Below are 26,556 nucleotides of genomic sequence, written 5' to 3' on the forward strand. Positions count from 1 at the left end.
GGGCTCTGCTTGGCAGCAGGTGGGAGGGCCATGGGGGATAGCTGGGGAAGGGGATATGGGGGTGCAGGACAGAAGGGGATGGGGCCAAGCAATGAGGGAGAGGGCAGGGGCAGAACTGGTATTGGAATGACAAGCAGGGAAATTAATTAGGGGGGGTCAAAGGGGATTGAGGTTATTGGAGTTGGGATGGGGAGTGGCAAAGGAGAGCAAAGGGAAGGGGTGGGGGAGATGAGGGATGTTATGGTGGGATGAGATGCAATGGTGGATGTTCAAGGGGGTTTATGATGGTGGGGTCAAGGGGGATAAAGGGATACAGAGATGTCCCAGTGGAGAACTGGGAAGTCATTAGAAAGCAAGTGAGGATGTTGTGGGGCTGGAATGGTGAGGGAGGTTTATGGGGGTCTGGGAGTGGCAAAGGGGATTTGGGGGTGTCAGGTCTGGGATGGAGGCATCCAAGGAAGGGGATGACAAGGAGGACTGGGGGATAACTGGGGTGACAGGATGGATGGTTGGGGGTGCCATGGGGGATCTTGGTTAATTAGGTGTCTTTTGGGTAGACTGTGAGGTTGGAAGAAGGATTGGGGATTTGGAAATCATGAATTGTTTCTGGGGGACTGAAGTGTGAGGAAGAATTGGGGCTCAGTCCAGAGGGACTGGCCGGAGTGGAGGGTTGGGGTGGGGGCGGATGTGTCAGCCGGTACAGGATGGCTGGATTGGGGAACTGAGGAGACGAAGGGGGGATGGAGGGACCAGGGAGAGGGCGGAGGGAGGGAGAGGGAGGAGATGGAGCGAGGAAGGACATATGGGGGGGGCAGAGGGACGGATAGAGGGAGGGAAGGAAGGATGCGGGGTCAGAGAGAGACAGGAAAGGATGGATGAAGGATGGAAGCAGGGAGGTGGAGGAGGGGATTCAGCGGCGGGCGGAGCCGGCCGGTGCCGCAGAGCCGCCTCCCCGGCGCACGCTGGGGCGGCTCGGCGGTGCCTGCGGAGACCCGGCGGCTCGGCCCGGTGCCACCGGTGCTGCCCGGCCCGGTGCTGCCCGGCCCGGTGCTGCCCGGCCCGGTGCTGCCCGGCCCGGCGCGGCGGAGCCCGGCGGGGCAGGATGCGAGCCCCGCGGCGGAGGTGAGGAGCGTGTCCGTGCGTGCGGGTGTCATCCGCGGGTGCGCGTGTCCGTGGGTGATGCGGGTCGGGATGTCCGTGTGTCCCGGGCACGCGGGGGGGCTGCCTGTGCCTGGGACACCCGTGGGGGCTGCGTGTGCCCACGGCAGGGCTGTGGTGATGCCACGGCAGGTTGAGGCCCAGGTAACCCCCGGCAGCAGTGTTGCCGGGATGCGGCTGGGATGCGGGGGATGCGGGTGTGTTCCTTCGGGGATGTGCGGGGCGCGAACCCCCTATCCCAAGCCCCATTCCCTTGGGCCGTGGGTGTCCCTGCCTGTTGCTGTGGTCCTGAGGGCTGGTGCTGGTGACAGGGCTTTGGGACCCCAGGCTGGTGGCTCACTCGGCCCTGCACTGGGCAAGCCCAGGAGCGCTGCTGGGCACCCCAGTGAGGGTTTTGAGGGAGCCACTGCTGTGCGTGAAAGGGACAGGGGTCCCTCGTCTAGCATTGGCGGCACACTGGCGTTTGCTGCCCTGTGCCGTGGGGACCTGTGGGTGTCAGGGCAATATGTGCGTGCTAGGTGAGAAGGCAGGAGCTGTAGGGTCCTGTGGGACCCTGGGCTTGTACCTGCACCAACACTGGGTTTTCCTCGGGCAGAGGAAAACCCTGTGGGGCAGATGGGCTTTGCTGGGAGGTGCTGAGCCAAGCCTGGCCCTGAAGGAAGGGCTATGGTTCAGGGTGCCAGTGCAGGGAGCTTGGTTGCTCCATCTCCCCAGCCCCGCTTTCATCTTCCTTTCTATTCCCCGGCTCTGCCCATCCCCAGTTCCACCCTGAGAGCCGCTGGCCAGACCGTTTGTGCCGGCACCTAGCCAGGGCTGCTGGGCCTTGGGAGCTGTGCCGGCTGCCACGCCTGCGGTGCGCCGGGAGCCGGCCTCTCCAGGAGTGTGGGTAGCGCCGGCCCCCGGCTCCCCCTTTCCCGTTGTGCTCAATGGAGACCTTGTTGCCGTGCCCTGTGCGCAGGCGGTCGGTGGGTGGCCGTGCCGTGTGCTGTGCACGCACACCCGGGCAGCCACAGCGTTCGTGGCCGGCTGTCCCCCGCTCTATCCTCCCTCCCCGTGGCGGCTCTCCGCCCCCACTGAGACATTTGTGCCAACGAGTCAGCAGCGAGCTGGGATGTGCCGTGCTCGGAGTCTGAGCTGCCACATTCGGCCTGGCCTTGCCTGGCCTTTGCCACAGCCCCTCTGCCAGCCTAGAGCCACTGGCACCCACAGTGTCTGTGGCTGAGCACGGGGCTGGGGCCTGCCATCCATCCCTCCAATCGTCCTTCTGTCCATCTGTCTGCCTGCGGGGTGATCCAGTAGCTGGGAGGTGAGTTGCTGTTGGTGTGCTCAGTGGTGCCAGGCATTTTGGGGATGCTTTCCTGTGGGGCAGCGGCCACCCTCCCACAGCCCACGTGCCATGGGGGGCTCTGGCTGCTATCTTTGTGTTCTCCCCTCTCCCCGATGGTGCCCTTGGGGTGCCAGTGCCAGCAAGTGGCCCTGGTGTGATGCCATGGAGATGCTGTGAGTCAGTGGGTGCTCTGAGTCAGGGCCCCGTGGCACCCTTCGTGGCAGGGCTTGAAGGTCCATGGGGGTGGGCAGTGCTGTCTGGTGAGCGGGAGGCCCTGAGGCTGTGCCTCCCTCGCTCTGCACCGTGCCGGTGGCTCTGCTCCGTGCTCCAGGGTGGCATGACCAGCATGAAAGGGCTCTTGTCCTCCTGCAGTCCCAGCAGCACTGTGGTGGCCTCCCCTTCACAGCAAACAAATTCCCAGTGTTGGGCACAGGGAGAGGGAGGGGGGAGCCCCCACTCAGCCCAGCCAGCCATGGCCATGGCAGAGCCTGGGGCTCCTGCTGGCCCAGCACCCCGGTGGCCACTCTTGCTGTGTGGGGTGCTGGCAGGGCAGCCGGGCTGCGGGAAAGCGGGTGCTCTGCTTGTTCACCCCAGAGCCCATGTGGCACCAGGCCGACCCGCCTCAGGGTGGCCCTGAGGAGTAATATTTTGTTTCCCAGGCATAAGGTTATTTTTGGGTTGTTAGTACCATTGCCATGGTCCCAGTCTAAGCACAGGCTGGCCAGGTATCAGTCAGTTGGGTATTCCCCCAAATGTTCTCACTCTGTTCTTTCCTTATCTGTTCCTGTTGTGTTACTGCCCGCACCGGGGACAGCGAGCCCTTCTCAAGACTGCAATATCTCATTCCAGTGTCATTGAAAGAGTGGTAGATAAAGTCTGGTGTTCTCTCTGGCTCTTTTGCCCTCTTTTGCCACAGATTACAATGGGAACCATGTTCACTGAACCCCCATTCTGTGGGCACAGATTGCCCAGAGAAGCTGTGGATACCTCATCCCTAGAAGTGTTCATGGCCAGACTGGGTGGGACCCTGAGCAACCTGGTCTAGTGGAAGGTGTTTCTGCCCATGGCAGGAGATTTGGAACTAGGTAGTCTTTAAGGTCCCTTCCAAACCAGGCCAATCTGGGATGATTTCATGATGATATCCTGCATATACTGATATATCCTAACCTTCAGATAGACAGAGATTGTGCCTAAGACTTTTACCAGGGCATTATGAGCAATAGTGGGAGAGTGTTTATATCAATAGGGCAACCTACTAAAAATATGCTGCACTTCCTTCCATGTGAAGGTGAATCAACCCTTGTTGTGTTCCCGGAGTGGAACCATAAAACCATATCTTTTACATCTAGAGTTGCCATCCATGAGTGGGACGCTCCATGAATTTGAGTTACCAATGCATTGATTTGGCACAGCAGTGGTTAAAGGCTCGGTATTGGCATTGATAATATCTCTTCCCAAACTGTCAATGCATTGGTAATCAATAGTTAGTTGCCATCTCCAGTCCAGTTTTTGGACTAGCCAAATGGGTGAATTATATGGGGAGTGGGCTCTGGAGATGACTTGTTGTCTTTCTATATCAGCTGTTACTTCAGAAGTTCCGTCCATGTTGCAGAAAAATTTGTTATTGTGGTCTACTAGTAGCTTTTGCATCAGGGAGGGCAGGCACTGTGCAGAGGGAATGCTCTGTACTCTCTGGATTTCTTTTAGGGTCAGGGTTGAAGGGAAGGACCAAACACTGCTGTGCAGCAGCTGCCAGGTTTGCAACCCAAAATGTTTTCATTGTGATCTTTTACTGCAAAGTGAGGAGAGGACATGTTCTTATCGCCTGGGAGCCACAAATTAACCTTGGCAGTTTGGCACGTAGCACTTGCTCCATTCACTCCAGTGATTTTGACTCCTTGTCCAGCTTCTCTGTCTCCTGCTGTGTTAATATTGGAATTCGTGTTCCTTTATCTATTAGAAACGTTATTAATAGTTGAGGAGGCCCACTTGGAATCAGGTGTGGGCCATTATTATGTATGCATTGATAGGATTCCACCTGCCTCATGGCCACAGCGCTTTTACAAATTCTCCACCTGAATCAAATTGAATGGGATTGTTTCTTGGGTATGGTTTCCCACTCTTCCCAAGGTTCAGCTGTTTTTTGTGTTTCCATAATGCATCTCGCTTCATACTCAGGGGATTTGAAGGAGACAAAGAATCATCTTTCTCCAGTTTTCTGTCATTGGGGTCACCCCATATGTTTTCATCCCATTCCTCAGGGGATACAATCAGTTTTCTAATCTGTATGATGTCAGGTGATTGCCAGCCTGCATAAGCATCATCTCTACCTTTTCTTCCAATTTTTGTGTCTTTTTCTCCTTTTCTTCCTCTAACTGTTTCTGCATCTGCCTTTCCCTATTTTCAGCTGTGGCCAATAGCATTTTAACTTCCTCATTTTCTGATTTCAAAGCAACATGTTCTACATCTGTCATTTTTTGGGGGAGAGGGGACTCCTTGCTTTTCTTTTGCATGTAAGATTAGTGAGGCACCAATACTGCCCAAATAGTTGCTTTATTCTTGTTTTTCCAACATTTTTGGGCCCATTCTGTTCCCTCTTAGGATGGTGCATGCTTGTGTTAACCCAGGTAATAATAATAGTATACAGAAAAAAGGCATCCATAACTTGGGACAAGGGAGAGGAGAGTAGCCTGTTGACTGTCTCTAAGGTACTTTTGAGTCTCCTTTCTAACTAAGTGAAATTTTCACCTTCCTTATATACAGCCCAATCTTAGCCCCCTCCTCCTATGTTACATATAGCATGATCTAAGCAGATAGTTGGGTAACAGTCATATATGTGGCAGCATGTACTTCATTAAGCTTATTAGCATTTGCAGTGGCGTGCATTTTATTGTTTAAATAATCCTTAATCAGGAAAAGTTTACTTTTTTTTAGTTTCCTTCAAAGTTCCAGTCATACAGTTTTGTTCCATTCTGTGCAGTTTGTCAGAGCCAAAGCAGGACCTCCTCCTTTGGCCAAGTCATTCTTTCTTGATGTCAGCTGTGCAGATTTCCATCCACAAAGATAATGTGGCGGCTACAGAGTGTAGGCTGTAGATAGTAACCCTTAGCCCTTTCCTGGCTCCTTGGTCATTATCCCATGGCATCCCTGGGATTTGCACCTCCGTGGGTACAGTACTATGTTTTCATGGGTATTGTGCCTCTGGTTATTATGTCTCCTTGGGCATCAGGTGTTTGGCTGTCATCCATCCTTGATTGTTGTGTCCCTGGGTATTACACTTCTGGGTGTCATGCCTCCTTGGATATTATGTGCCTTTTTGGGTATTTTGCCTCCAGGGTTATCATATCTTGGGATATCTTCCACTGGGTACAGTGCTTCCTTGAGTGTTGTGGATCCTTGTGCATCTCAAGTCTGGGTATCATGGCTCCTGGGATTTTCACCTCTGGGTATCGTACCCCTGAGTATCTCTCCTCCTGGGGAGTCATGCCACCAGAGGTCGTGCCTCCTTGGGATGTTGTTCCTCTGGGTATCAGGTTTCCTCGCGCATCACACTTCTGGTTACTGAAATTTGGATGCCTCTAGGTATCAGGTCTCCTCAGGCATCATACTTATGGTTATTTTACCTTGGGGCTTCTGGGCACTGCACCTCTGGGTGCTGTGCCTCCAGGTACCACACCTTTGGTACCCCTAGTGCTGTGCCTCTGGGTATCATGCTGGTTATAGTGCCTGGCAAGGTGCAGGGCCATGCCTGACAAGTACTTGTGTGTTTAAAGCCATCATGCCTCAGTTTCCCTCTGTGACAGTTTGTTGTTGCAGGGGCCATGGCACCCCATGTCTATCTCCCCTGCTCCCTCCCAGGCTGGCAGTGCTGTGTTCCCTCCCGCAGGGTGCTGGTGTGGTGTGCAAGGCTTGGAGGATGTGGTTCCAGGGCCCCTACCATGGCTTGTGCCACTGGAATGTGCTGGCTCTGCCTGGCTCTTGGGGCTCAGCCTAATGCATGAGGGCAGAGCACTGTGCCCACCCTGGTGCTGGGGCAATTGCCCACCTCCCTGCTCATGGGACCCCACCATGAGATGAGATTAGAAAATAAATACTCAGATTTCTCTAAAAGACAAAAAAACCAAGTTTTTTTATTTGTTGGGGTTTTGTTTTTCTTCTTTCTTTTAAATCATGAAGTGACTCACACTTCTCAGCTGAAAATAAACCCGATTGCTTCTGCAGTGGGGAGCTGGTAAGCCGTGATAGCACGGAGGCACAGGGCCCCTCGGAGAGCAGCCAGGGCCAGCCCTGCCTCATGCACCCAGACCCCCTCCCAGGGGCCATGGGGGGCTGCTGCAGGGGCTCAGATGTCCCTGCCAGGGCTGCTAATGGAGTTAAAGTGCTGTTAAGGGGACATGGCCATCTGCACAGCCCCCAGGGCCTCGTGTCTTTGCACTTAGAGCTGCTGCCCGGCTGGTCCCGGTGGGAACACACACGTGCACCCCCACGTGTACACGGACACCCGTGTGCCCTCCCTGGCCCCTCTGGCACAATGCTGGGTGGTACGTGGGGGGTCCCAGAGGCAGGACCCCCGTACCGTGTGTCACATGGCCGTGCACTCCTCTCTGCAGGGATCCCTGCAACAGCGACGTGCCAGCCGTGCTCCCTGGAGCCAGCTGCATGGAGGGTAAGGCATCCCCACAGTCTCCTGGTACCCTGCATGCCCTGTTCCCGTGCCCTGCCAAGGGGGATGAGCCAGTGGCTCTCTGGTCCCCGAGGCATCCCCGTGTCTCTCCTGGTGACATCCCGGAGGCAGGCAGTGTGTGGAGCAGCCACTTTGCTCATCTGAGCGCTGCTCGCCTTCACTCCCTCCCAGCTTCCCAAGACGAGTCATGGGGTGAAGCTGACGAGGACCCTGTGCCAGCTGAGCCAGGGGGGTCCCGTGGCCCCCTGAATGCTCAGCCCCAGCCTGGTTCCTTGGTGCAAACGTGTCTCCTCCGGGATCTGGAGATGGGTCCCCTCGCCCAGACACAGACCCTGCGGGACTTTGAGCAGGTGAGACCGTGGGGTGCCAGGAACCTCCGTGACACTGCCAGGACCCTTCCAGCACTGTCGGGTGCTTGTAGGATACGTGCCGGATCCCCTGGGCACACCAGTGGGGTGTGGAGCGCAGGAGGGGGACGCGGGGCAGGTGGTGGTGGCAGGGGGAGAGGGGGCTCAGCCCCCCCGGGCGCCACGTTCCCCCTCACCGCCCTCCCGGCTGTGGCGCGTGGGGGCCTCCGGGGCTCGGGTTTCACCACTCGCTGTCCCCGCTCCAGCGATTCCTCAAATAGCTCTGGGAGGCGAAAAAAAAAGAGGGAAGGGAGAGCAGCGGGGCCAGCGACGGGAGCTGCGGGCGGGCAGGGACCCTGGGCTGTGTCCCCGGCGGCGCCATGTGAGGGGTGCCGGGATGCCCGCCCCATGGAGCGCCGGCCATGGCTAACGGGTACCGCACACTGTCCCAGCACCTCAACGACCTCAAGAAGGAGAATTTCAGCCTCAAACTGCGCATCTACTTTCTGGAGGAGCGCGTCCAGCAGAAGGGCGAGGACAGCCGGGACGATGTCTACCGGCGGGTGAGCGCCTGTTGGGGACAGGGATGAGGGGGTTTCCCTCCCAGTGCCCTCTCTTTTCCGGGAGGGAATAGGGTCAGCGGAGTGCAGCCGGGGGGAGGGCATCAGGCACTGGGGCTGGAGGAGCTGCTGTGGTGGAGTTTGCCCCTTTCTTCCTTTGACAGGAGTGGGGAAATAGTTGGGGAGGATATCCCCAGTCTGATGGGGTGCCCGGGGTGGGTGGCAGTGCCAGTCTGGGGGCAGACAGATGGTGTGGGTACACCCCATCCCAACACCAGCAGGGTAAAATATCACCCGTGCCAGGAGCACCCAAAGCCCTGTGGTGGGGTGGGGGTTTCCCGTGCCGCTTCTGATGCATCCCCGTGGGCAGTGGGGCTGGGGGTTCATGCAAGCATGGGGGCATCCTACGCACCTCCTTCCCTCTCCTTAGAACATTGAGCTGAAGGTGGAGGTGGAGAGCCTGAAGCGGGAGCTGCAGGAGAAACAAGCAGCCTTGGACAACACATGGTGAGTGGGGCTGGCCCACCCCCTCACCCTGGAGCAGACATGATGCCCGGGGGGGTTGTCTAGCTGCACCCTGCCTGCAGTGAACAGTGAGGGGCCTGCCGTGGGGCTGGAGGGGTTTGCAATGGGGCTGGGCACCCACAGGGCTCCTCTTACACCCTCCATGCCAGCCAAAAATAAAAGACAGCACCTGTTTGGTGGGGGAGGGCAGCGACGTGCCCAGGGGCCATGGCATGGGTGTCTCACAGTGGGGCACCGATGGGTGGGGGTGCAGGGGCACAGCAACCAGCCGGGGAGCCCCTGGTTCTGGGATTGTGTGAGGAGTGCTTTGATGAGTCAGAGTCTGAGTATGACCTGGTGCTGCCAGTACAGCCGTGTCCCCAGAGCAGCAGTGCCGGGGGTTTACAGCATGTCCTTCATGGGGATCCTGCAGAAATAGCATCCACGGCATGGAGGGGACTGGGCTGGGCACACCTGGGGTGGTGCAGATCGCCCAGCCTAGCTGGTTTGGGGTGGGGGCTTTTGCAAATGGAGGCCATGCTGTGCCATACTGTGCCAAGCCGTGCCATGTCACGTGAGATGCCGTACCATACCATGCCGTGCCATGCTGTGCTGTGCCTGGCAGGGTGGCTGCAGAGAACCAGACGACCCGTAGCCAGGCCGCGCTCCGGCAGCAGTATGAGGAGCGTCAGCGGGAGTCGGAGCACGTCTATGAGCTCCTGGAGAACAAGATCCAGCTCCTGCAGGAGGTGAGTCCAGGGATGGTGGGAGCCTGGGAGGAGCTGGGGGCTGGAGCCTGGGTGCTCACCCTGCTGCCGTGCAGGAGGCCAGGCTGGCACGGAGCGAGGCCGAGCAGGCCACGGCACTGGCCAGAGCTGAGGCGGAAAGATGCCGGGAGCTGACAGGGAAGCTGAAGGAAGCTGCAAGGACAAAGGAGGAGGACAGGAGTGATGATGGCTGCAGCACCATGGCCCAAAGGTAGGTACCCAAGATGTCCCCTCTGCTGCCAGCATGTGCTGGTGCTTGGGAACTACCAAGGGGCTTGTGCTGTGCATGACTGAAAGGCTGCAGGAATCTGGTGTGGTGGAAAGGTCACCCTCAGGGAGAGAGCTGGGCTGTGGGGAAGGGGGAGCAGCCCTGAGGCTTCTTTGCTTTGCCCCAGAGACTGACCCCCGCCAGCTGTTCCCAGTGCCATCCTGGGGCCATCCCAGTCCCTGAGCATCCCCTGCCCTTCCCTCCCTCTCAGGAGGATTGAAGAACTGACCCGAGAGCTGGCTGCCAGCAACCAGCTTGTGGAAATGCTGTCAGCAGAGAAGAGGGACCTGCAGCAGCGCCTGGAGGAACCCCAGGTCGTGGAGGAGCAGGTAGGTGGGCAAAGGTGGGGAGACCCCAGCCCGGCACCCCAGGGAGAAGCACACTTGCCCAGGGCTCGGCTGGCTGTTGTCATCCCTGTCCTCTTCTGGGGCTGTGGCCAGGGCTGTGCCACATCCAGCCTGGCAGCATTGGGTGATGCACAGCTCTGCCATGGAGCTGGAGCAAGCAGGGGGTCCAGGAAGACACGGTGCGTGCTTTCAGGGGAGAGGCTACCAGCCTGTGCAGTCCTTTTGTGGGTGTCGGTGCTGCCTATGCCTGTCTGCCATTTAAATCCTGGGTCTTAAAATACCCCCAACGGCCCGGCACCATGCCAGGCAGGATTCTGGGGCTGTGAGAGATCAGAGCAGTATGTTCCTGGCAGCCCCACAGCTCTGGCCATGCCACATCTTGCTGGCACAGTGCTGTCCCCAGCAGCCGGGGGCCACCACACGGTGGTCCCACCGGGAACCCTGGTGTGTGCCCACTGGGTGGCACGGGGTGCTGTGCAGGTGCTGGTGGTGGCCTTGTGCTGTGGGGACATGCCCACCTGGCACTGCCTCCTGGGGCTGGGCACTGGGAGTGGGACGTGGTGCTGGCACTGGGGTGGGGATCTGGCACTGGGACAGGCACCGTCACTGCCACTGGCATTGAGACGTGGCAAAGGCACTGGGGTGGGGACCTGGCACTGCGACAGGCACCTGTAGTGGAGCCAAGCGCTAGTAGGAAGGGGAGGGGGAGGATGGCACTGGGGCTGGGGGCTGGCACTGGTCCTGAGATTGTACCCCTGCACTGTCGCAGTCGCTGTCACTGTCGCGATGCCGGCGCTGCCCGTGTGCCCGGGCGCGGCGCAGGCTGCCACTGCGCATACGCAATATGGGCGTGGCGCCTACACATCCCGGTAGGCACCGCGGCTGCCGCGCATGCCCGGAGGGGCTGTCCCCCGCCGCCATCTTGAAACCTGATCCAGAAGCCGGGCGCCGCCGTGGCAGGAGCATCCTCCGGGCTGGGGGCGAGGGGCCGGGGGGCGGCGGGGCGGGGGCAGCCCGGGGTGAGGGGCAGCCCCGGGGACGGGGGCTGTGAGGAGAGAGGGGGCAGCATCGCGGGAGGGCGAGCTGTGAGGAGAGGGGGCAGCATCGGGGGGACACCAGGAGGGGGGGCAGCCCAGGTGTGGCTGTGAAGATGTGAAGGAGGCGGTGTAGGGTGGGATGTTGCTGTAGCATCAAGAGTCCCGGCGTCTCACCCTACCCTAAAAGGGGGGATCGGTGCCGTCCGTGAGACGTGCCGGTGGGCTCAGGGATTGAGATGCGCTGAGCTCGGGAAGATCTGGTGGGAGCCCCCAGGAGCAGGTTCGGGTGGGGTCGGGAGGGAGGGAGGATGAAGGAAACCTGCCGGATCTGCGCGCGGGAGCTGTGCGGCAACCAGCGGCGATGGATCTTCCACACGGCGGCCAAGCTGAACCTCCAGGTGCTGCTCTCCCACGTCCTGGGCAGGGAGCTGTGCCGGGATGGCAGGTCCGAGTTCGCCTGCAGCAAGTGTGCCTTCATGCTGGACCGCATCTACAGGTTCGACACGGTCATCGCCCGCATCGAAGCGCTCTCCATCGAGCGCCTGCAGAAGCTGCTGCTGGAGAAGGACCGCCTCAAGTTCTGCATCGCCAGCATGTACCGCAGGAACAACGACGAATCCAGCGCGGAAGACAGGGCTGGGGATGGGACTGTGGACCTTTCTAGCCTGCCTGATGCACGGTATGCTGCCCTGCTGCAGGAGGACTTCGCTTATTCTGGGTTTGAGTACTGGACGGATCAGGAGGAGCACAGCCTGGAGCTGCACAGCTGCCACGGCTCGGAGGGAGCCGGGAGCCGCCCGCGGCGCTGCCGGGGCTGTGCCGCCCTGCGGGTGGCCGACGCCGACTATGAAGCCATTTGCAAAGTGCCACGAAAGGTGGCCAGGAGCATCTCTTGCGGGCTGTCCAGCCGGTGGTCAGCCAGCATGGGCAACGAGGAGTCGTCTGTGTGTGATGCGGCCGAGTCCACCAGCTCCAGAGTGGCTGTAGATGGGGAGAGCATGGAGGAAGGCACACCTGCATCCTCTGTTGAGTCCCTGGACACCACCGTGGAGGCGAGCCCTCCGCAGCAGAAGGAGGAAGATGCAGATAAGGGGGTGAAAGGGAATGGGAAATGTGATGATTTCTCAGATGACCGCATGACCCCAAACTCTTCACTGAGTGGGAACAGGCTGGAGTTGGCCCTCAATTTGATCAAGACTTTGGACTACAAACCCCTTCAGAGCCCCCGAGGCAGCCGGCTACCTATTCCTGTGAAGTCCAGCTTGCCCCACCCCAAGCTCAGCCGTGACTTGGCAGATGGCAGTGCTTCTGCTGGCTTAGCGTGTGCTGGTTCTGCCGTCCTGAACACAGACAGAAAATTGTTTTCCAGAGCTCCTTTGGGTCTCTCCCTGGAGATTTCTGAACTGCAGGAGCTGTGGGATGACCTCTGTGAGGATTATATGCCGCTGCGGGTACAGGTAGAGGTCATGGTGCCGCCGTTCCATTGAGCAGCGTCCTCGTGGTCTGACGCTGAGTCCACTGGGGATTCTTCTGTGCTGAGATAATACAGATAGCCACGTGTCGCTGAAACAGGGCTAAGAATAGGCAGCTCGGTCCTTTTTAGGTGTGCTGCTTCTCTGTCATTCTCCTGTCGCCTGTTTCCTCCCTGTGTTCTGGGAAATTAACCTCCCTCCTCCCCGTCAGTCCTCCCTGACAATGCAGCCTGCTAGATGGGTCTAAGCTCTTTGTCATTCTCCTGCTGAGAAAGCACCAACTTCACTTCAGCTTTCTCTTGGAGAAGTCGGTGTCCCTTTTATCCGCAACCAAAGGGAATGTTTTAGGCTTCTGGGCATGTGTTTTCCAGCAGATGTGTTTTCTTTGTGCCTGAGTAATGGCTGAGTGTGAGGAACGCCTGCCTTCAGCCCTGCCTCTGCAGGTCAGGCCTCCGACCTGCCTGACTTGCAGATCCGCCCAGGCATCAGTGGTGCGTGCCCTGAGGGACAGGTGTTTTCCTTGCAGGTGGATTTGTGCCAGAGGATGACTTTAGGGTTGGTATTCCAGATAATTGGTTTATTTTCTGATCCTTTGAAAAGATTCATCAATTAACGGTAGGTGTTGCTGAGAGGCGACAAAAGCTCCTGCTTTTGGGTTGCTGTTATCTGCCTTCGCAGCAATCCTAGCTCCAGGTTGCCTTCGTTTTGCTGGCTTTAATGAAATCTGCATTAGTGTGCGGTCAAAAAGCTGAACTTGTAACTTCTTTACCACTTTCCTTAATGAATAGAAGGCCTCCGTCACCTTCAATTCAGGAATATCCATGTCAGCCTAATTGCATGCCCATTAGCAGCCTTAGTGCTGCCTAATGCTGTAGGTAGCCCGGGGGATTAGAAAAGTGGTCGTTTATTACTATGGCAACTGTGGCAGTGCTGAATTGCGCTTCCTATTTAGCCGGGCGCTGCTTGCTGCCCCATCTGCTCGGGCGTTCCCGCGAGCTATGTGCTTTTCCATAAAAGCCTGCTCCAGAAACGATGTAGAGAGGAATGTAGGAACGCTAATTTTCATCTGCAGCACAAAGGCATCGCGCTGGCAGCCAGGGGCTGAGGATGTGAACCAGGGCATCGATGCTGCTGATTTTCACTGCATGGGATGTGTTAGCAGCGTATAAATGGGCTTTCTCTGAACAGAGAACGTGGCAGAGTCAACGTGTCGTGTTTACAGCTTGGCTTTGTGTCACACATGCCCATCCTCGTCTGGGAACTGCATTTGAGGAGTTTCTCCGGCCTCTGCCATCTGACTATCCTTGCCAGGAATTCATCCTGCAGGATTTTTTACTGCCTGTTTCTGGCCGTGACAGCAGCAGGTCTTCGGCACAGATTCTAGCTGAAGGGGCAAGGGCTTAATCCTTCGGATGGCTTTAACAGCAAAAATGGGAAGGCAGATGCAGCTAGTAGGCTCAAAAATTCTTGTACAAATTGTTTTTCTTTCTCTTTGTAAAAGCGATGCTCTTTCTAAAAGTCGGGTTCTGCTGTCCAGCGATTCCTGTGCATAAATGCAAAAGGAGTATCCAGGACATATAGGACCACAGTTCTTTCTATGGGAAACTGCAGTTCTTTAACTTTACTGAGCAGTCTGGTGTGGGGCGTGTGACCTTGTAGGTACTGTCTTCTTGGGCGTTTTCTTGAACCAGCAATTCCTTCCTTTCCCCACGACAGCCCCAGGAAAGTGCCACCAAACGGCGCCTTTGTCAGACGCTCCCGCAGCTGCCCGCGGTGCCGTGCTGGCAGCGAGGGAGGCAGTGCCCTGCTGCCAGCCACTCCCCTACCCGCTGTTCTGGGCAGATCTGAGCTTGGCAGGCTTGGATAATGCCGTGATTATTACTTTTTAAAGAAGTGTTCTGTCTGGGTCAGCGTGTGCTGGCATTGCTGCGGCTGTGGTGCTTGTTAGTAAGATGCTGCTGGGGAGCTCTGCTCCTGACATGGCTACAGAGGGAAGCAGCTTGGGCTTTGGAACTTTGGACTCTGGAGCTGGCTCTGTCTTTCTCCCTTTGCCCTCTCTGCTCTTAGCTCTTTGCAGGCTTTCTGCCGCCTTTTTTTTTTCCAAATGTGCAAATTGTGAGGAAATGTGTGCTTTCCTTTTTTTCCTCTCTGTTTTCTTTTCATCAACCTTATTTCAAAATAGGGGCTGTGTGACACAATCTGGCATCTCTCCCTGTCTGATCCAGAGCCTTCTGGCTGGGAAAATTTGAAATTACTTTTCCATGACTGTCTTTAAGTTTTCACTAAAATCTTAACATCAGGGTAAAGGGAAGCAGTGTTTCTGTATGGAAGCTCCTGTGTGGGAGGAGCAGTGCAGAGACCTGGGGGAGCTTCCCTGTGCTGCCTGGCTTTCCCAGAGACGGCACATTGCTGTGGCTGCTGAAGATGAGGATTCACCCTGGCAGGGCTAATCAGAGCTGACTGCTCTCGTTGTGCTGCACTGCCTGGAGCTGGTGCTGCTTTGTGCGTGCTCCAAAAAGCCCTGCCAGGTTGCCATGGCCTCTACACTGCAAACCTGTGCTTGCCAGGGCTTCCACTTACACCAGGCACCAGTACAGTCATGTCATGTCACCGATGATATTCAGGAATACCGAAGGAGTCCTGTGAGGGCTGGGAAGGGAGGCTGCCATTGAGTGCTGCCCTAAGGAGTTAACTCACCGGGCGGGAGGCAGAGAAATAGTAAGGAGGGATGACAAGGGATTAGTGTGTGCTCAGCCAGCCGGGTCTGGCAGGCCATGCATCACAAAGTAGGCTGTTTACATTCCAAATAAATGGGTATGTGTCATGAAAAAAAAAATCTCAGCTGTGGCACTGAATTTGCTTGAGGAGCTGTAGGGAATTGTACACGGTGTGGATGCTGGAGCATGTGGAGCTGTGAAGGAGAGTCCAGAGTGGAGGGGGTTCACAGCCGGGGTGTGTGTGTGACTGCTAATCATGGCAGGAGGGGAACTGGTGGGGAGGATTGAAGGTTGTGGGCTTGATGAAGACACAGAAGCTTGGCAGAGCATGGAAACCAGTTTGGTGCTGGTTTTGAAGCTTTTTTAAACCAACAGGGCACATGGGAAGGAGAGGAGGTTTCAGGGATGTGGCTTGGGTGTGGGGTTGAGATCCATCATCCGCCTGCAGTGGTCAGAGCCAAACAAGCTGCTGGGTTCCTGGTACAGGAGTGAGGAGAGACAGGGAGCCCAACCACAGCCTCAAGGCAGCAGGGCACTTCTGGCAGGTCAAGCAGAGAGCTGCCAGGTGCCAGCCTGCCTCCCAGGTGAAGGGAGACACAGGCAGGAGAATGTATCACAGACAGCTGGAAAAGCACAAGGGGGCATGCTTAACCCCTTGCTGCAAGGTGTATGAGGGCTGACAGCTGAATAGAAGAAGCCAGTGCAAGAGTTGAGCCATTCTTTCATTTTTAAATTATTTTTTCATTTTCAGAATTTGCAGGATGAACATCAGCAGCCAGCTCCAGGTGACCCTGCAGCAGGGGAGCACGTGTCCGATCTGCATGCTGCAGAGCTGCAGGGCAAAATCCAGCAGTCTGAAGCTGCCAACAAGGTATTTCTTCATGAGCAGCACATTCAGTGCCTAGTGAGTCTGGTGTGGTTGGCACTGGAGGGAGGGTGCCTCCTAGCCTGGCTGGAGGCAGCCACCTGCACCTCCCTTCCAGCAAGGATGTGTGCTGATGTGTGATTTTCAGTGCTTGTCTGCCAGCTTAAAATCATTTACTTTTTTTTCTGTAGCTGAGCTGTGTAGATTTTCCATATTTATTTTTGCAAATCATTGTTTTGAAAGAACTTTCCACTTGCCTGGTGAGCCTTCCAGGAACTGATGAAGCAGAGATGCACAGGGTTATTTCCCTACCTCTTGAATTTGCATGGGCTGAGCCTGATGCAGGAGAGAAGGGGTGAAGGCTGCCTTTTTTTTTCAAGCAGTAAGGGAGATCAGCACAGAGGGGGTCCTGTTTTCATATCAATTTAAATACTTCCTTTTGAAAGAAACATGTATCTGAGTTCTCTTGAGGCACATCAACTTTAACACGTTGGGAGGGGTATATCTTCGTAATTATGCTCTTGAACTCTAAGGTAAATTATACCCACTGGGAAAATGGGAAAAAAAAATCTGATTGGGATATTTATTTAAATGTGGGGACAACCATAAGGTGTTGGAGCTGCCTGGACCTCAGAGGTCGATCGGAAATAGAGACCCAAGGCCCAGTAAATGTAGTTGTGTTTAAACAGTTTAAGGGGAGTGTCTCCTAGAGAAGAGATAACAGGACAGGTGTGTAAACTAATGAGCAACAAGACGCAATTATGTGACAGCACCACCTTGGTGCTTACTGAGGCTTGAGTAAGTTGTTACAGGAGGGGTATCATCCAACATTAAGAATGCCAACAGGCAGCATGTTTAGAAATGTTAACAAGCACTTGTGTAACTGCACGTGTTCTGTGTCCTGAACGTTGTGGTGAAAGCAGCAAACTGTCCTGAAACTGTCGGGAGTGGGTGGCAGTGTCCTTAGTGTGAGAATGTTAAAGGCAAGAGTTTCTCAGGTTGTAAACCAGTAATTTAGTGAGAGGTTCCCCTTTGCTTCGCAGCCGTGCTGTTGGCACCCTGGTTGGCACAACTGGCTAGGCTCTGTTGTGCTGAAGCCAGAACTTGATGCTAAATAAACCACTGATTTGATCAGTGAATGTGTAGCTTCTTCACGTTAATATTTTTCTTTCAGATTTTTGGGAGGTTTTTGGGCTGAAGCAGCCTCTTTTTCTTTCATGGGAAGAGAAATAAATGATAGAAATTGGGAAGGCTGCTGGGCAGCCTGAGCAAGACTCTGCTGAGGTATGTGGGACGCAGTATGATATGTGAACCTAAGCCTGAAACCTCCACCCTGCAGGTGAGGGCTGCTTTGGAGGCACCAGAACCACTGGATTAAGTCCTGTGGAGGCACTGAGGGCTTTGTGTTTACTCACTGGTCTCCTCCCACCTCCAGCAGTGTTTACAAACTCTAGAGGGAGCCACGTTTACCTTGATCTGGTCAACACCAGGGCTGTATGGAGTAAGGAGTGGAGGGAGTCTTAAGGGTGTTTATAGAGAGTATTAGGCAGGATCAAACAAACCCAAGCTATTTCTGTCTTCAGTTGTTACAGGAAAAGCTGAATGAATTGAATTTCGAATTAAAGTCTGTCCAAGAAACATCACAGAGGCAAGATCGTACAATCCAGAGTCTGAATGAGGCCCTGAAGAGCAAAGAGAATAAGGTAATATTTTTGGGTGGGAAAGGTGGTGCTCGCTGAAAGAGGGCAGCGTGCTGGCCCTGTAGGCAGTGGCTGAAAAGAAATGCTTAAGCCGGTGCTTGGCACCCTGGATCTCAGTAAATTATTTCTTGCAAAGCTCTTTCATGTGATGCTAACGTGTGTCGTAATCCAGGCCGGAGGGTTAGGGTTAGGGTTAACCTAATCTCCTTGGGGTGGGAGAGTTCGTGCTTCGTTAGCCCATGACTGGGTTTCCTGTGCTCTGACTCATAGACAGAAGAGCTGTACCGTATCATCGAAGGGCAGAACGAGACCATGGCCAAGCTGCGGGACATGTTACACAGAAGCCGTCTGGGGCAGTTGCAGGTATGTCCCCGGAAAGCCCCAAAACACATCAGGTTTCATTCTGCAGGGATCCTGATTCTTAAATCCCTCATGTGAAGAGTATCTTTTGACTTTCTCTGGCCCCTGTTTTTTTGCCAGGTGTCCGAGAGCCCACTGTCATCCCAGGAGCAGCAAATGTCACCGCTCGATCTTCAGAACACGCTTTTCTGCACCAAGCTGGAAGTGCAAAAACTGAAGAGAGCTCAGCGCCAGAAAGAGCATCAACTGGCTGAAGCCAGGAGAGCCACCCAGCTCCTGGAGACCACGGTGCATGAGGAAGAGCAGCAGAAAGAGGCAACCAGGAAACACAACCAGGTATGACTTAGCCTGGGTTTAAATAACTTAAGAAGCACTGATGTAGTCAATACTCCCACTCTATTCATCATTTCTGCCTAAGCCGGTCTGGGCACACTCGCCTAACCCCTTGTTACATGTGGGAGGGAGAACTCTCTAGCTTTCTTACCTCATATCTGAGGATTTAGAATCAGTAAAGGCGCTTGATAAGTGTATATGTTGTCACTTGTATGTCTTTGGCTGGTGCAAATGTCCCATCTCTTTTCGCAATGTTACGAAGTTAATGTTCCCTGTTGTGCGGCTTAGCTGTGATTGACTAAAGCTCTGCCTGTGGCCAGAGCAAGGGGTTTAGATGGATATGTACCCTGTAAAATGAGATAAATATAAACTTCATGACATAGAAGTGTGTTTGGAGATGTGAAAGTTGTAGTGTTGCGAGAGATTTTTGGCTGTGCTCACAGTCCTTGCTGCGCTTGGCTTTCTCAAACTGGCCTGCTGTTTATGGGTGTGTTGAGGACTGAATTCCAAGATATGTGCTTTTTCCTCTCAGGAGCTGTGTGCTGTGGTACTACAGCTGCAGGCAGAGCTGCAGGACAAGGCTCAGCAGCTCCAGACTGTGGAGTGGGAGAAATGCCGTGAGCTGCAGGCCCAGGAGCAGAGAGTGCAGCGTTTGAGTCAGCAGCTGGCTCACAAGGAGCAGCTTCTGCAGGTGAGATGCAGAAAGATTAGAGTTGAGCATAATCAATTGGGTTCTCTGCTCTTCCTTTGGTACTTTGCCATGCAAAAGTCTGTCTGTAGCTTTCATGCATGCCCTTTAAAGAAGGGAAGGAAAGAGAGGCTTTTGGGCTCCCTAGATGAGGAATAAAGCACAGGTATCCAAGTGCCTCAGCCCACAGCAATGCCTGGTGAGCCCTGGCAGGTGCTAGTAAGCCAGTCCCAGCTGCTGGATGTCCCTTTGATGTGGAGAGTAAAGTAAGCATAGAGTAAGGAGATGATTATCTCTGATTCTCCTGTGCTTCCCTCAGGGGTGTTTCTATACTGACAGTTTTACTGTGTGTGTGTGATCTCTAGGAATCAAGGGAGCTTCTGCAATGCCAGCGAAGCTTGGAAAAGAGCCCTGCAGCCATGAATGCCATGTTGGAGAAGCTGCAGCAGCGAGTCAGCGACAGGGATGCTGCTCTGGAGGTGAGCACGTATTGTAGGCGATGTCTTGGTTGTCCCTGAGGCTCACCCTTTGGGCCCCAGGGGTGACCATATCTTCTACATGCTCTTCATGGCTCAGCTTTCCAGAGGAGCCCTCTGGGAAGGAAGAGCCGAGGTCCCCCACTCTTGCATTCCGGATTAAGCTGTAAACTGCCCAGAGCGGGGCCTTCAGCTCTGCCATGTGCTCTGCATGGGCAGCAGGCCTTGCCTTCTGGCTTTGCCATGTGCCCTCAGCACAGGCCTTATGTGCAGGCCTTACCGTGTTCCTGCAGGTCTAGGCCCAGCCCTTCCCCACATGCACACACACACAGTGAGCTGGTTCCGACCCATATAAAAAATTCAGTGAGATTTGGATCCAGGATCTCACACCCACACGGGGAGTGGTGGCTTCAGAGCCCTACTGCCCCATTCTAAGCAATCCCCCCCTCTCACATAGCGAGCAGTAGACGAGAAGTTCTGTGCCCTGGAGAAGAAGGAGCAAGAGCTGCAACAGCTCCGTCTCTCAATACGGGAGCGTGGAAGTGACCTGGAAAGACTGCGCAGTGTCCTCTCCAGCAACGAGGCCACCATTCATGTGAGTGCTTGTTCCTGGGTGTGCAGAGTCCAGCCTGGCTGTGGGGTGCTGCTAGACAGACCTTCCTGGGAATGCTCTGGTTGTTGCTGGGGAGAGCATCAGCAGGTGTTGGCCTTCCTCTGGCCCTGTGTGCGGGGCACATTCCTGGGTCACTCCTGTTTCTGGGTGTAGAAGGCACCAGGAGCAGATGGGTGAATCTGTGTGACTCTTTTAGCAGTTGAGACCGGTATTTCCAGTTCTGCTTAATTCAGGATTAAGTCTGTGTCCCTGATTGAGCTGCTTCTGTTGTGGTCCTCAGAGCCTGGAGAGCCTCCTGAAAGCCAAAACCCTGGAACTGGAGCAGGTCTCAGCAACCTGTCAGAACCTCCGCTGGCTCAAGGAGGAGATTGATGCCAAATCTTGCAGCAGGCAGAAGGAGCAGGAAGGGATCATCCAGCAGCTGCAAACCTGCCTGCATGACAGGAATAAGGAGGTGGAGGTAAGGCCTTAGCTTGGCTTCCTGAGTTTGTTGGTAGAGAGAGTGGTCCCAGACCGGAGCCTGCTGGCTGCCTGCCTCACCTGCAGCTGTGCACAGTGCTTTGGAAGCTGTCTGCTTTTGGCACCTGTACATACCTGTGCCTGCTGAGACACTGCTCTCTCAGCTACACTCAGGCAGAAGAGCTGTTTGTCCTCGAGGAACTTTCAGTTGGATGGTAGCAATGTCTCTCCCTTTCTCCCCCTTGTCAGGAGCTTACAGCAACTCTGCTGTGCAAGCTGGGCCCAGGGCAGAGTGAGGTAGCAGAGGAGCTGTGCTTGCGTCTCCAGCACAAGGAGAAGATGCTGCAGGATCTCCTCAGTGACCGAAACCGTCAGACCATGGAGCACGATGCCGAAATCCGGGAGCTGCTGCAGGCCATGAGCACCAAAGAGCAGCAGAGCAGAGTGAGTTGTGTGCAGGGCCACAGTGGGAGGCTGGGGTGGGTGGCTCTGCCTCTTGTTAAGCAAAGAGAAGCTCCCAGATGGGATGAGAGAAATCAAGGAGCTTGTTCCTCTGTAGATAAAGAGGCCGAGCCTCGCTGAGGCTGTCTGGTGAGTAGGGTGGGAGGCTGCACTGGAGTGGCTGTGAGTGGCCAGGAGCAGTAGCTGCCAGGCTGGTTTGCAGAGCACTTTGAGTCTCAAGTGAGAGAGAAATATTGAGATGGTTTCCCTTAGTCTCTGAAGAAGAAGAGGGACAGGGATCCTACTCCTGGTCATGGCCCTTCCTTCCCCTATTTTTCCCCCTCAACCAGGTGGCTGCTGAGAAGATGGCACAGGCTTTGGCTGAAAGGAGCTGCGAGCTGCAACTGCTGCGCCAGCATGTGTTGGGGAAGGAGCCTTTTGGGACCCACTTGGCTGGTGCCAGGCTGTTGAAGCAGCACAAGCAGCCCATGCAAGTAAGAATCATGCGACTGCCTGTGGCCTCAGGGCTCCAGAGAGAACTGTTTGCCACAGAAAAATGGGAGAGAGAGGAGTACCACAGAGAATGATAGAAATGAAAGTGGGATTAGGGAAGAGACTTCCTATAGGAGGAAGAGATGAAACTGAGGGGTAGAAATGCTGCCTGGATGTTCTGATCTTGATTTCACCAGCCTATGTCAGTGTCTCTTTTTGTTTTGATCAGGCAGCATTTGGGTCCACAGGGCACATAAAAGTATGAAAGACATCCACCCTCTGACCTTTCAGCATTGACCCAGTCCTTCCTTGGGCTGGACTGCTTTGCTGTATTGTAATCTCCTCCCTGACATTGTCACATTCTGGAGGGGACAAGAGAGCTAATTTTAGGTCGCACTAATTCTTGGCAGAGCCTGCTGGCTGTTTGCTGTCTCTTCCACAATTGGAGTTGGTATTTTTAAAGCAACTTTGCTAAAACCCCCTTTGAGGCTGAACACAACTCCGAGGCTACATATGCCACGCTCCTACTTGAGCAGCTGTCAGTGGTTTATTGGTGAGCTGACATGTTGAATGCTTTTAAGCAGCTGTAAACAGGTTTCTATTCCCAGGATCAGTGAGCTCTACAGACTTCCAGGGATGTGTATATGGGCCAAGCTCTGTGTTTTCTTTCCTGCATGGTCCTTCTGGGCCACATCTTAGACGGAAATGTAGGTCTTTGTAGAGTCTCAGTTGAAGGACGGGTTGCTGCAGTTGCATGAAACCTGCTTAATCCTTACTATGAAGACACTGCCAGCAAACTCCAGTGCCACATAAAGCAAGGCCAGTGCCCTGTTGCCCACACACGGCTTCTGGGTGCAATTCACTTCTCCCTGCTGCCTGGCGAGATCCCCTTCATTGGTTTCTCACATTTCAGAGGTGTCAAAAGAGCAACCAGCAGCTTTGCTGCAATCCTGGAGCTCTGGGGAAGCTGCACATTCCCCATAAAGATACAAACCTGGAGGCTTTTGTGTTTTCAGGAAATACTGGAAATAGCTTCTGGAGCTACAGCCATTGCCAGACCCTCACAGGGGGACAGCAGCTGTGGGGCTGAGGGAGGTGAGTGTGGTGACAACTTCTTTTGAGGTCCCCAAACATGACCGGGGCTTTCTGCTGTGGGGAAAACGTGGTCACATGAAACTGTGAAAGAGTAAAGAGCTTCGAACAAGGGTGAATATTGCGAAATAAAGCTGTACCTCTCTTTAAGGTGATGTCTGAGGGTGGGAGTAGGGAAAAAGAGGCTGGTGTTGGATTTGAGGTGAGGTGCTTCTATTCAAGATCTGATGCTGTCCAGTGGAAAGGTTTTGACTTTGTTTCAGGCTGAGCTGAGACAAGTTTGGGTTTCGCCTGGGACCAGGGTTTGGATTTTGCCTTGGGACCAGGACACCTGAAATTTGTCTGGGGTAGAACAGCAGGCCTGGGATGTTGCTGTTGCTTTGGGCTGCTGTTCAAATATTAAGCAGAGAAGAAGGATATTTACTAAGGGACAATGGGGAGCACAAGCATTGGGACCCTGTCTTTCCAAAGAGGGATTCTGTGTCATCATACTGGGGTTTGAACTGGCATGCAGTATCCCTGCAACCAAGCTGTCTTTGCAGTTACAATGTCGGCAGCAGAGCTGGAGAAGGATCTCGTTAATGCCAAAGAGGAGCTGGAGCTAATGGCGAAGAAAGAGAGGGAAAGCAGGGTGAGCTTATGATGAAGCCTGTGCTTGATCTCCCTTGCTTGCAGGAGACCTTTGGGCTGCCTCTCACTTGAGGTTTTGGACCCCACTATTGTGAGGATACCCCCAGTGAGAGAAATGGGGCAGTAGCTTGCAGGGGGATGTTGGCTCTCTGAAGTCTCTCACGGGCTTCTCTTCCCTCTGTAGCGGGAGCTCACTGCTCTGCAGTCTGTCGTGGCCACGCAGGAGGAAGAGCTGCAGGTGCAGGCCTCGGATATAGAGTCCCTGACCAGAACCATCCAGATCAAAGAGGACCTCATCAAGGTGAGATACTGTGCTGTGGTGGATCAGTTCCACCTGCAGAGGCTGCAGAGGAGTCTCTTCTTTCCCCACATCCTCAGAACAGCATGGCTGGCTGGCTGTGGATGGTTTGCCTAAAGCTCTCTGTGGTACTTTGGCCAGAAGGTAAAGGCCACAAACCCCCGGAGTGTTGTCATTTGGCTTTTTGCTCCTTGTGTACCAAACACCCTCCTTTGAGAGCCCTTTAATCAGAGTGCATGGTGTCCCTTCTCAGTTCTTGCTGCAGGCTGTGGTCTGTGCCTAATCCACTCTGGGTGCTCTGGTATTTTTTTTCTTAGGAGACCTGGATCTTTCCAAACATTTGAAACTTTTGGCAGTTGCATTCCAGGGAGGTTTATGAAGGTCCAGCTGTCTTTGTTATTGATCCCTTCTTCACTGAGCTCTCCTGCTGCTTGTTGATTTTCAGGATCTGCAGATGCAGCTGGTGGATCCTGAAGAAATTCCAGCCATGGAAAGGCTGACACAAGAAGTGCTGGTGCTTCGGGAGAAGGTGGCCATGGCAGAATCACAAGGACAAGAGGCTGCTGGAAACAGAAGGCAGCAGGTAGTGTGCCATGTGGGGCAAGCTTGAATGTGTTTATATTTCTGCTGGTGCTCAGTTGTGAGGCTTTGTTTTCAGCCTCTTGATGTGCCAAGATGTGCTTGTTCTTGGAAGCTGGCTGTGTGTGATGGAGAGGATTGGTTCCCTTTAGCACTTGTCCAAAGGGCAGAGTCTTCTGGGAGTCCAGGGATGGCATGGATCAATTTGGACACGAGCAAGAGAGGAAGGGGGAAGCCCCAGTGTCTCGGGGATGGCCAAATGTCTCCTTTGATTTCTGTCTGGTTTGTAAGTGCTGCATGTTGTCTCTTCTCTTCAATCAGTTGCTACTGATGCTGGAAGGGCTGATGGCTGAGAGGAATCGGTTAAATGAGGCTCTCCAGGCAGAGAGGCAGCTCTATGGCAGCCTGGTGAAGTTTCACACACACCCAGACAGGTGAGTGAGTGTGTGCCTTGGCTCTGTGCTGCCCTTCACTGCCAGGACAGGCATGGGTGGTCCATTGGGGCAATCCCTGAAGCAGTGGTTGTTCTGCAAGTCTGAGAGCCTTCAGGGGGGAAAGAGGGAGTTGAGGCAAAACATCAGCCCAATGTTTTTTGGGGAGTTGAAGTTTTAGGCTTTTTCCCTTCAAGACGCTGTGGTGGCCAGCTTTAAATGCTCCCTAAACTCCCCCCCATTGCCGTGGGATTTCCATCTCTGTTCCCTGACTTATCCCTTCCCAGCTCAATTTCCCACCCACACTTGGCCACCTTTCAGAGACTGCTGTCAAATTCCCAACCAGCTGTTGGGTTGATAAGGATCTATCTAGGTGCTTATCCAGGCGGTTGTCTGTCCCCTGCAGTAATCCCATGCCCTTCATGAGGCTGCAGCCTCTGGGATATTTGAGCTACCTGATAGCAAGAGAGCACATAAGTGGAGTGCTTGGGTTAGCACTGAAGAACAGCTGTGACTCTGAGTCCCCTAGCATGGGCTGGAGCCTTTTTTGGGGATGGCTGTGCTCTGGGGAGGTTAGAGGTGAGGCGGGAGGTGGCTGAGCTGCCTGGAGTCAACGTCTGTATCGATGGAGGGGCCGGTTTGGTGTGTGCTTGCTGCAGCCTGTCTAACCCTCTTCCGTTCTGTGCGGCGTGTCCGCTTAGCGCTGCGAGAGACCACGCTCTGCAGGTGGAGCTGGAAGGGGTCCACGAGCTCCGGGGACAGCTGGAAGAAGCTCTTGGAAGAAGCTTGGAGTGTTTGAGCAGGCTGGAGACACAGGGCGCCATAGGAGGTGGGGAACAGGAGCGTGTGAGAGTCCTACCCCAGCATGCCTTCTGAGCACTGGCGCTCACCCGCCTGCCACGGAAACGGTTCACTAACCGAGCGAGCCTGTCTCACTGACTCTGGGAGGGTTGCTTTGGTTCTTAGTAATGGTACAGTAGAACTGGTGCAGGGCTTTTTTGTTTTATTTTTGAGCTGCTTCGGAAACGGCGATCAGTGCAATCCACCCGTGTCTCGTGTACGTTCCTGTCTGACCTACCCTGGTGGCCACTGATGTATTTGCACATTCAAATCATTCCATTTTAGTTGATTTCCCTCTATCTCCCTTCTCCTCCCACCCCCATGGGCCAAATAAAGATTCCCTATCTCTGAAGGAAACACCAGATGTTTTCTATCATCTCCCAAGTGCATGAGTGTGAGTTTTTGTATTCCCTTACCATTTTCTTAAACCAGTGACATCCACCTCTTGGGTTGATGGTGGTTGGCCCAAAGGGAGACAGTGTATATGGAAAAGTGGGTTCCAGAGACAGAGAATTCAAGACCTGGTGACACTTGGCTGGGCCTCTTACACAAGACTTGAGTGTAGAACCAGCGATTCAGTTTATGCTTAAACCAAATCCTACTCCAGTATTGATGATTTTACTGAATGGTTTTTTTTCCCCTAATTGTCTCAGCCTAGCCTGTGAGTCTTCAAGGGAGAATTTCCTCCTCTTTTTGACAGATGGTTTGGTGTGACTGAGACAGCGCCCGGGCTGGGTCTGCTCCCTCACTTGTACATCCACATCTTGTTTACAGGCTCCATGCACCCCCTGGGCTGTTGGACAGGACCCTATTTCTGCATTGCTGGGGGCTGTCTCACTTGGCACCATTGCATACCTTTTCCAGGGTCTCTTTCAGCTCCTCCAGGAGTGTGGAGGCTGGCAGGAGAGCTGAAAAACAGCAGCAACAGCTTCCCAATGATCAGTGCTTCCCACACATGGCAGGCTATGGATCTCTTGTCCCGTAATCACTTCCCAAAGTGGCAGGAGCAAATTTTGCACCTCTGAGCATCTGTTTCTGCTTGCTGGGGAGGCTGAACTGGGCTGAACTGTG

The 26,556-nt window shown here is 54.5% G+C and overlaps 1 protein-coding gene across 8 annotated transcripts in view; it reads left to right on the top strand.

Annotated features, from left to right (window-relative positions):
• The first annotated feature begins 1,025 nt into the window (after positions 1-1,025).
• The window catches only part of LOC113995101 (myomegalin-like), a 35,223-nt gene continuing 9,692 nt past the window's right edge, over positions 1,026-26,556 (top strand). For 3 of the 8 annotated variants that reach the window (XM_039385105.1, XM_027734850.2, XM_039385106.1), the window contains exons 1-17: positions 11,110-12,456; positions 15,940-16,059; positions 17,637-17,756; positions 18,024-18,116; positions 18,234-18,449; positions 18,979-19,137; positions 19,500-19,613; positions 20,068-20,205; positions 20,504-20,683; positions 20,932-21,126; positions 21,474-21,617; positions 22,632-22,710; positions 23,250-23,338; positions 23,522-23,638; positions 24,081-24,218; positions 24,536-24,648; positions 25,347-25,474. In XM_039385105.1, coding sequence (XP_039241039.1) covers positions 11,308-12,456; positions 15,940-16,059; positions 17,637-17,756; positions 18,024-18,116; positions 18,234-18,449; positions 18,979-19,137; positions 19,500-19,613; positions 20,068-20,205; positions 20,504-20,683; positions 20,932-21,126; positions 21,474-21,617; positions 22,632-22,710; positions 23,250-23,338; positions 23,522-23,638; positions 24,081-24,218; positions 24,536-24,648; positions 25,347-25,474 — 3,292 coding nt within the window. In that variant the 5' untranslated portion in view covers positions 11,110-11,307. Of the gene's footprint in view, positions 1,123-2,168; positions 2,465-7,095; positions 7,152-7,340; positions 7,520-7,968; positions 8,080-8,506; positions 8,584-9,205; positions 9,330-9,403; positions 9,559-9,826; positions 9,945-11,109; positions 12,457-15,939; positions 16,060-17,636; positions 17,757-18,023; positions 18,117-18,233; positions 18,450-18,978; positions 19,138-19,499; positions 19,614-20,067; positions 20,206-20,503; positions 20,684-20,931; positions 21,127-21,473; positions 21,618-22,631; positions 22,711-23,249; positions 23,339-23,521; positions 23,639-24,080; positions 24,219-24,535; positions 24,649-25,346; positions 25,475-26,556 lie in introns of those variants that run through there. The other 5 variants (XM_039385107.1, XM_027734856.2, XM_027734848.2 and 2 more) reach the window with 3 other exon arrangements.

This window comes from Pipra filicauda, unplaced genomic scaffold, assembly GCF_003945595.2.
Source record: "Pipra filicauda isolate LSUMZ 115617 unplaced genomic scaffold, ASM394559v2 scaffold396_size653610_pilon, whole genome shotgun sequence".
Lineage (NCBI taxonomy): Eukaryota > Metazoa > Chordata > Aves > Passeriformes > Pipridae > Pipra > Pipra filicauda.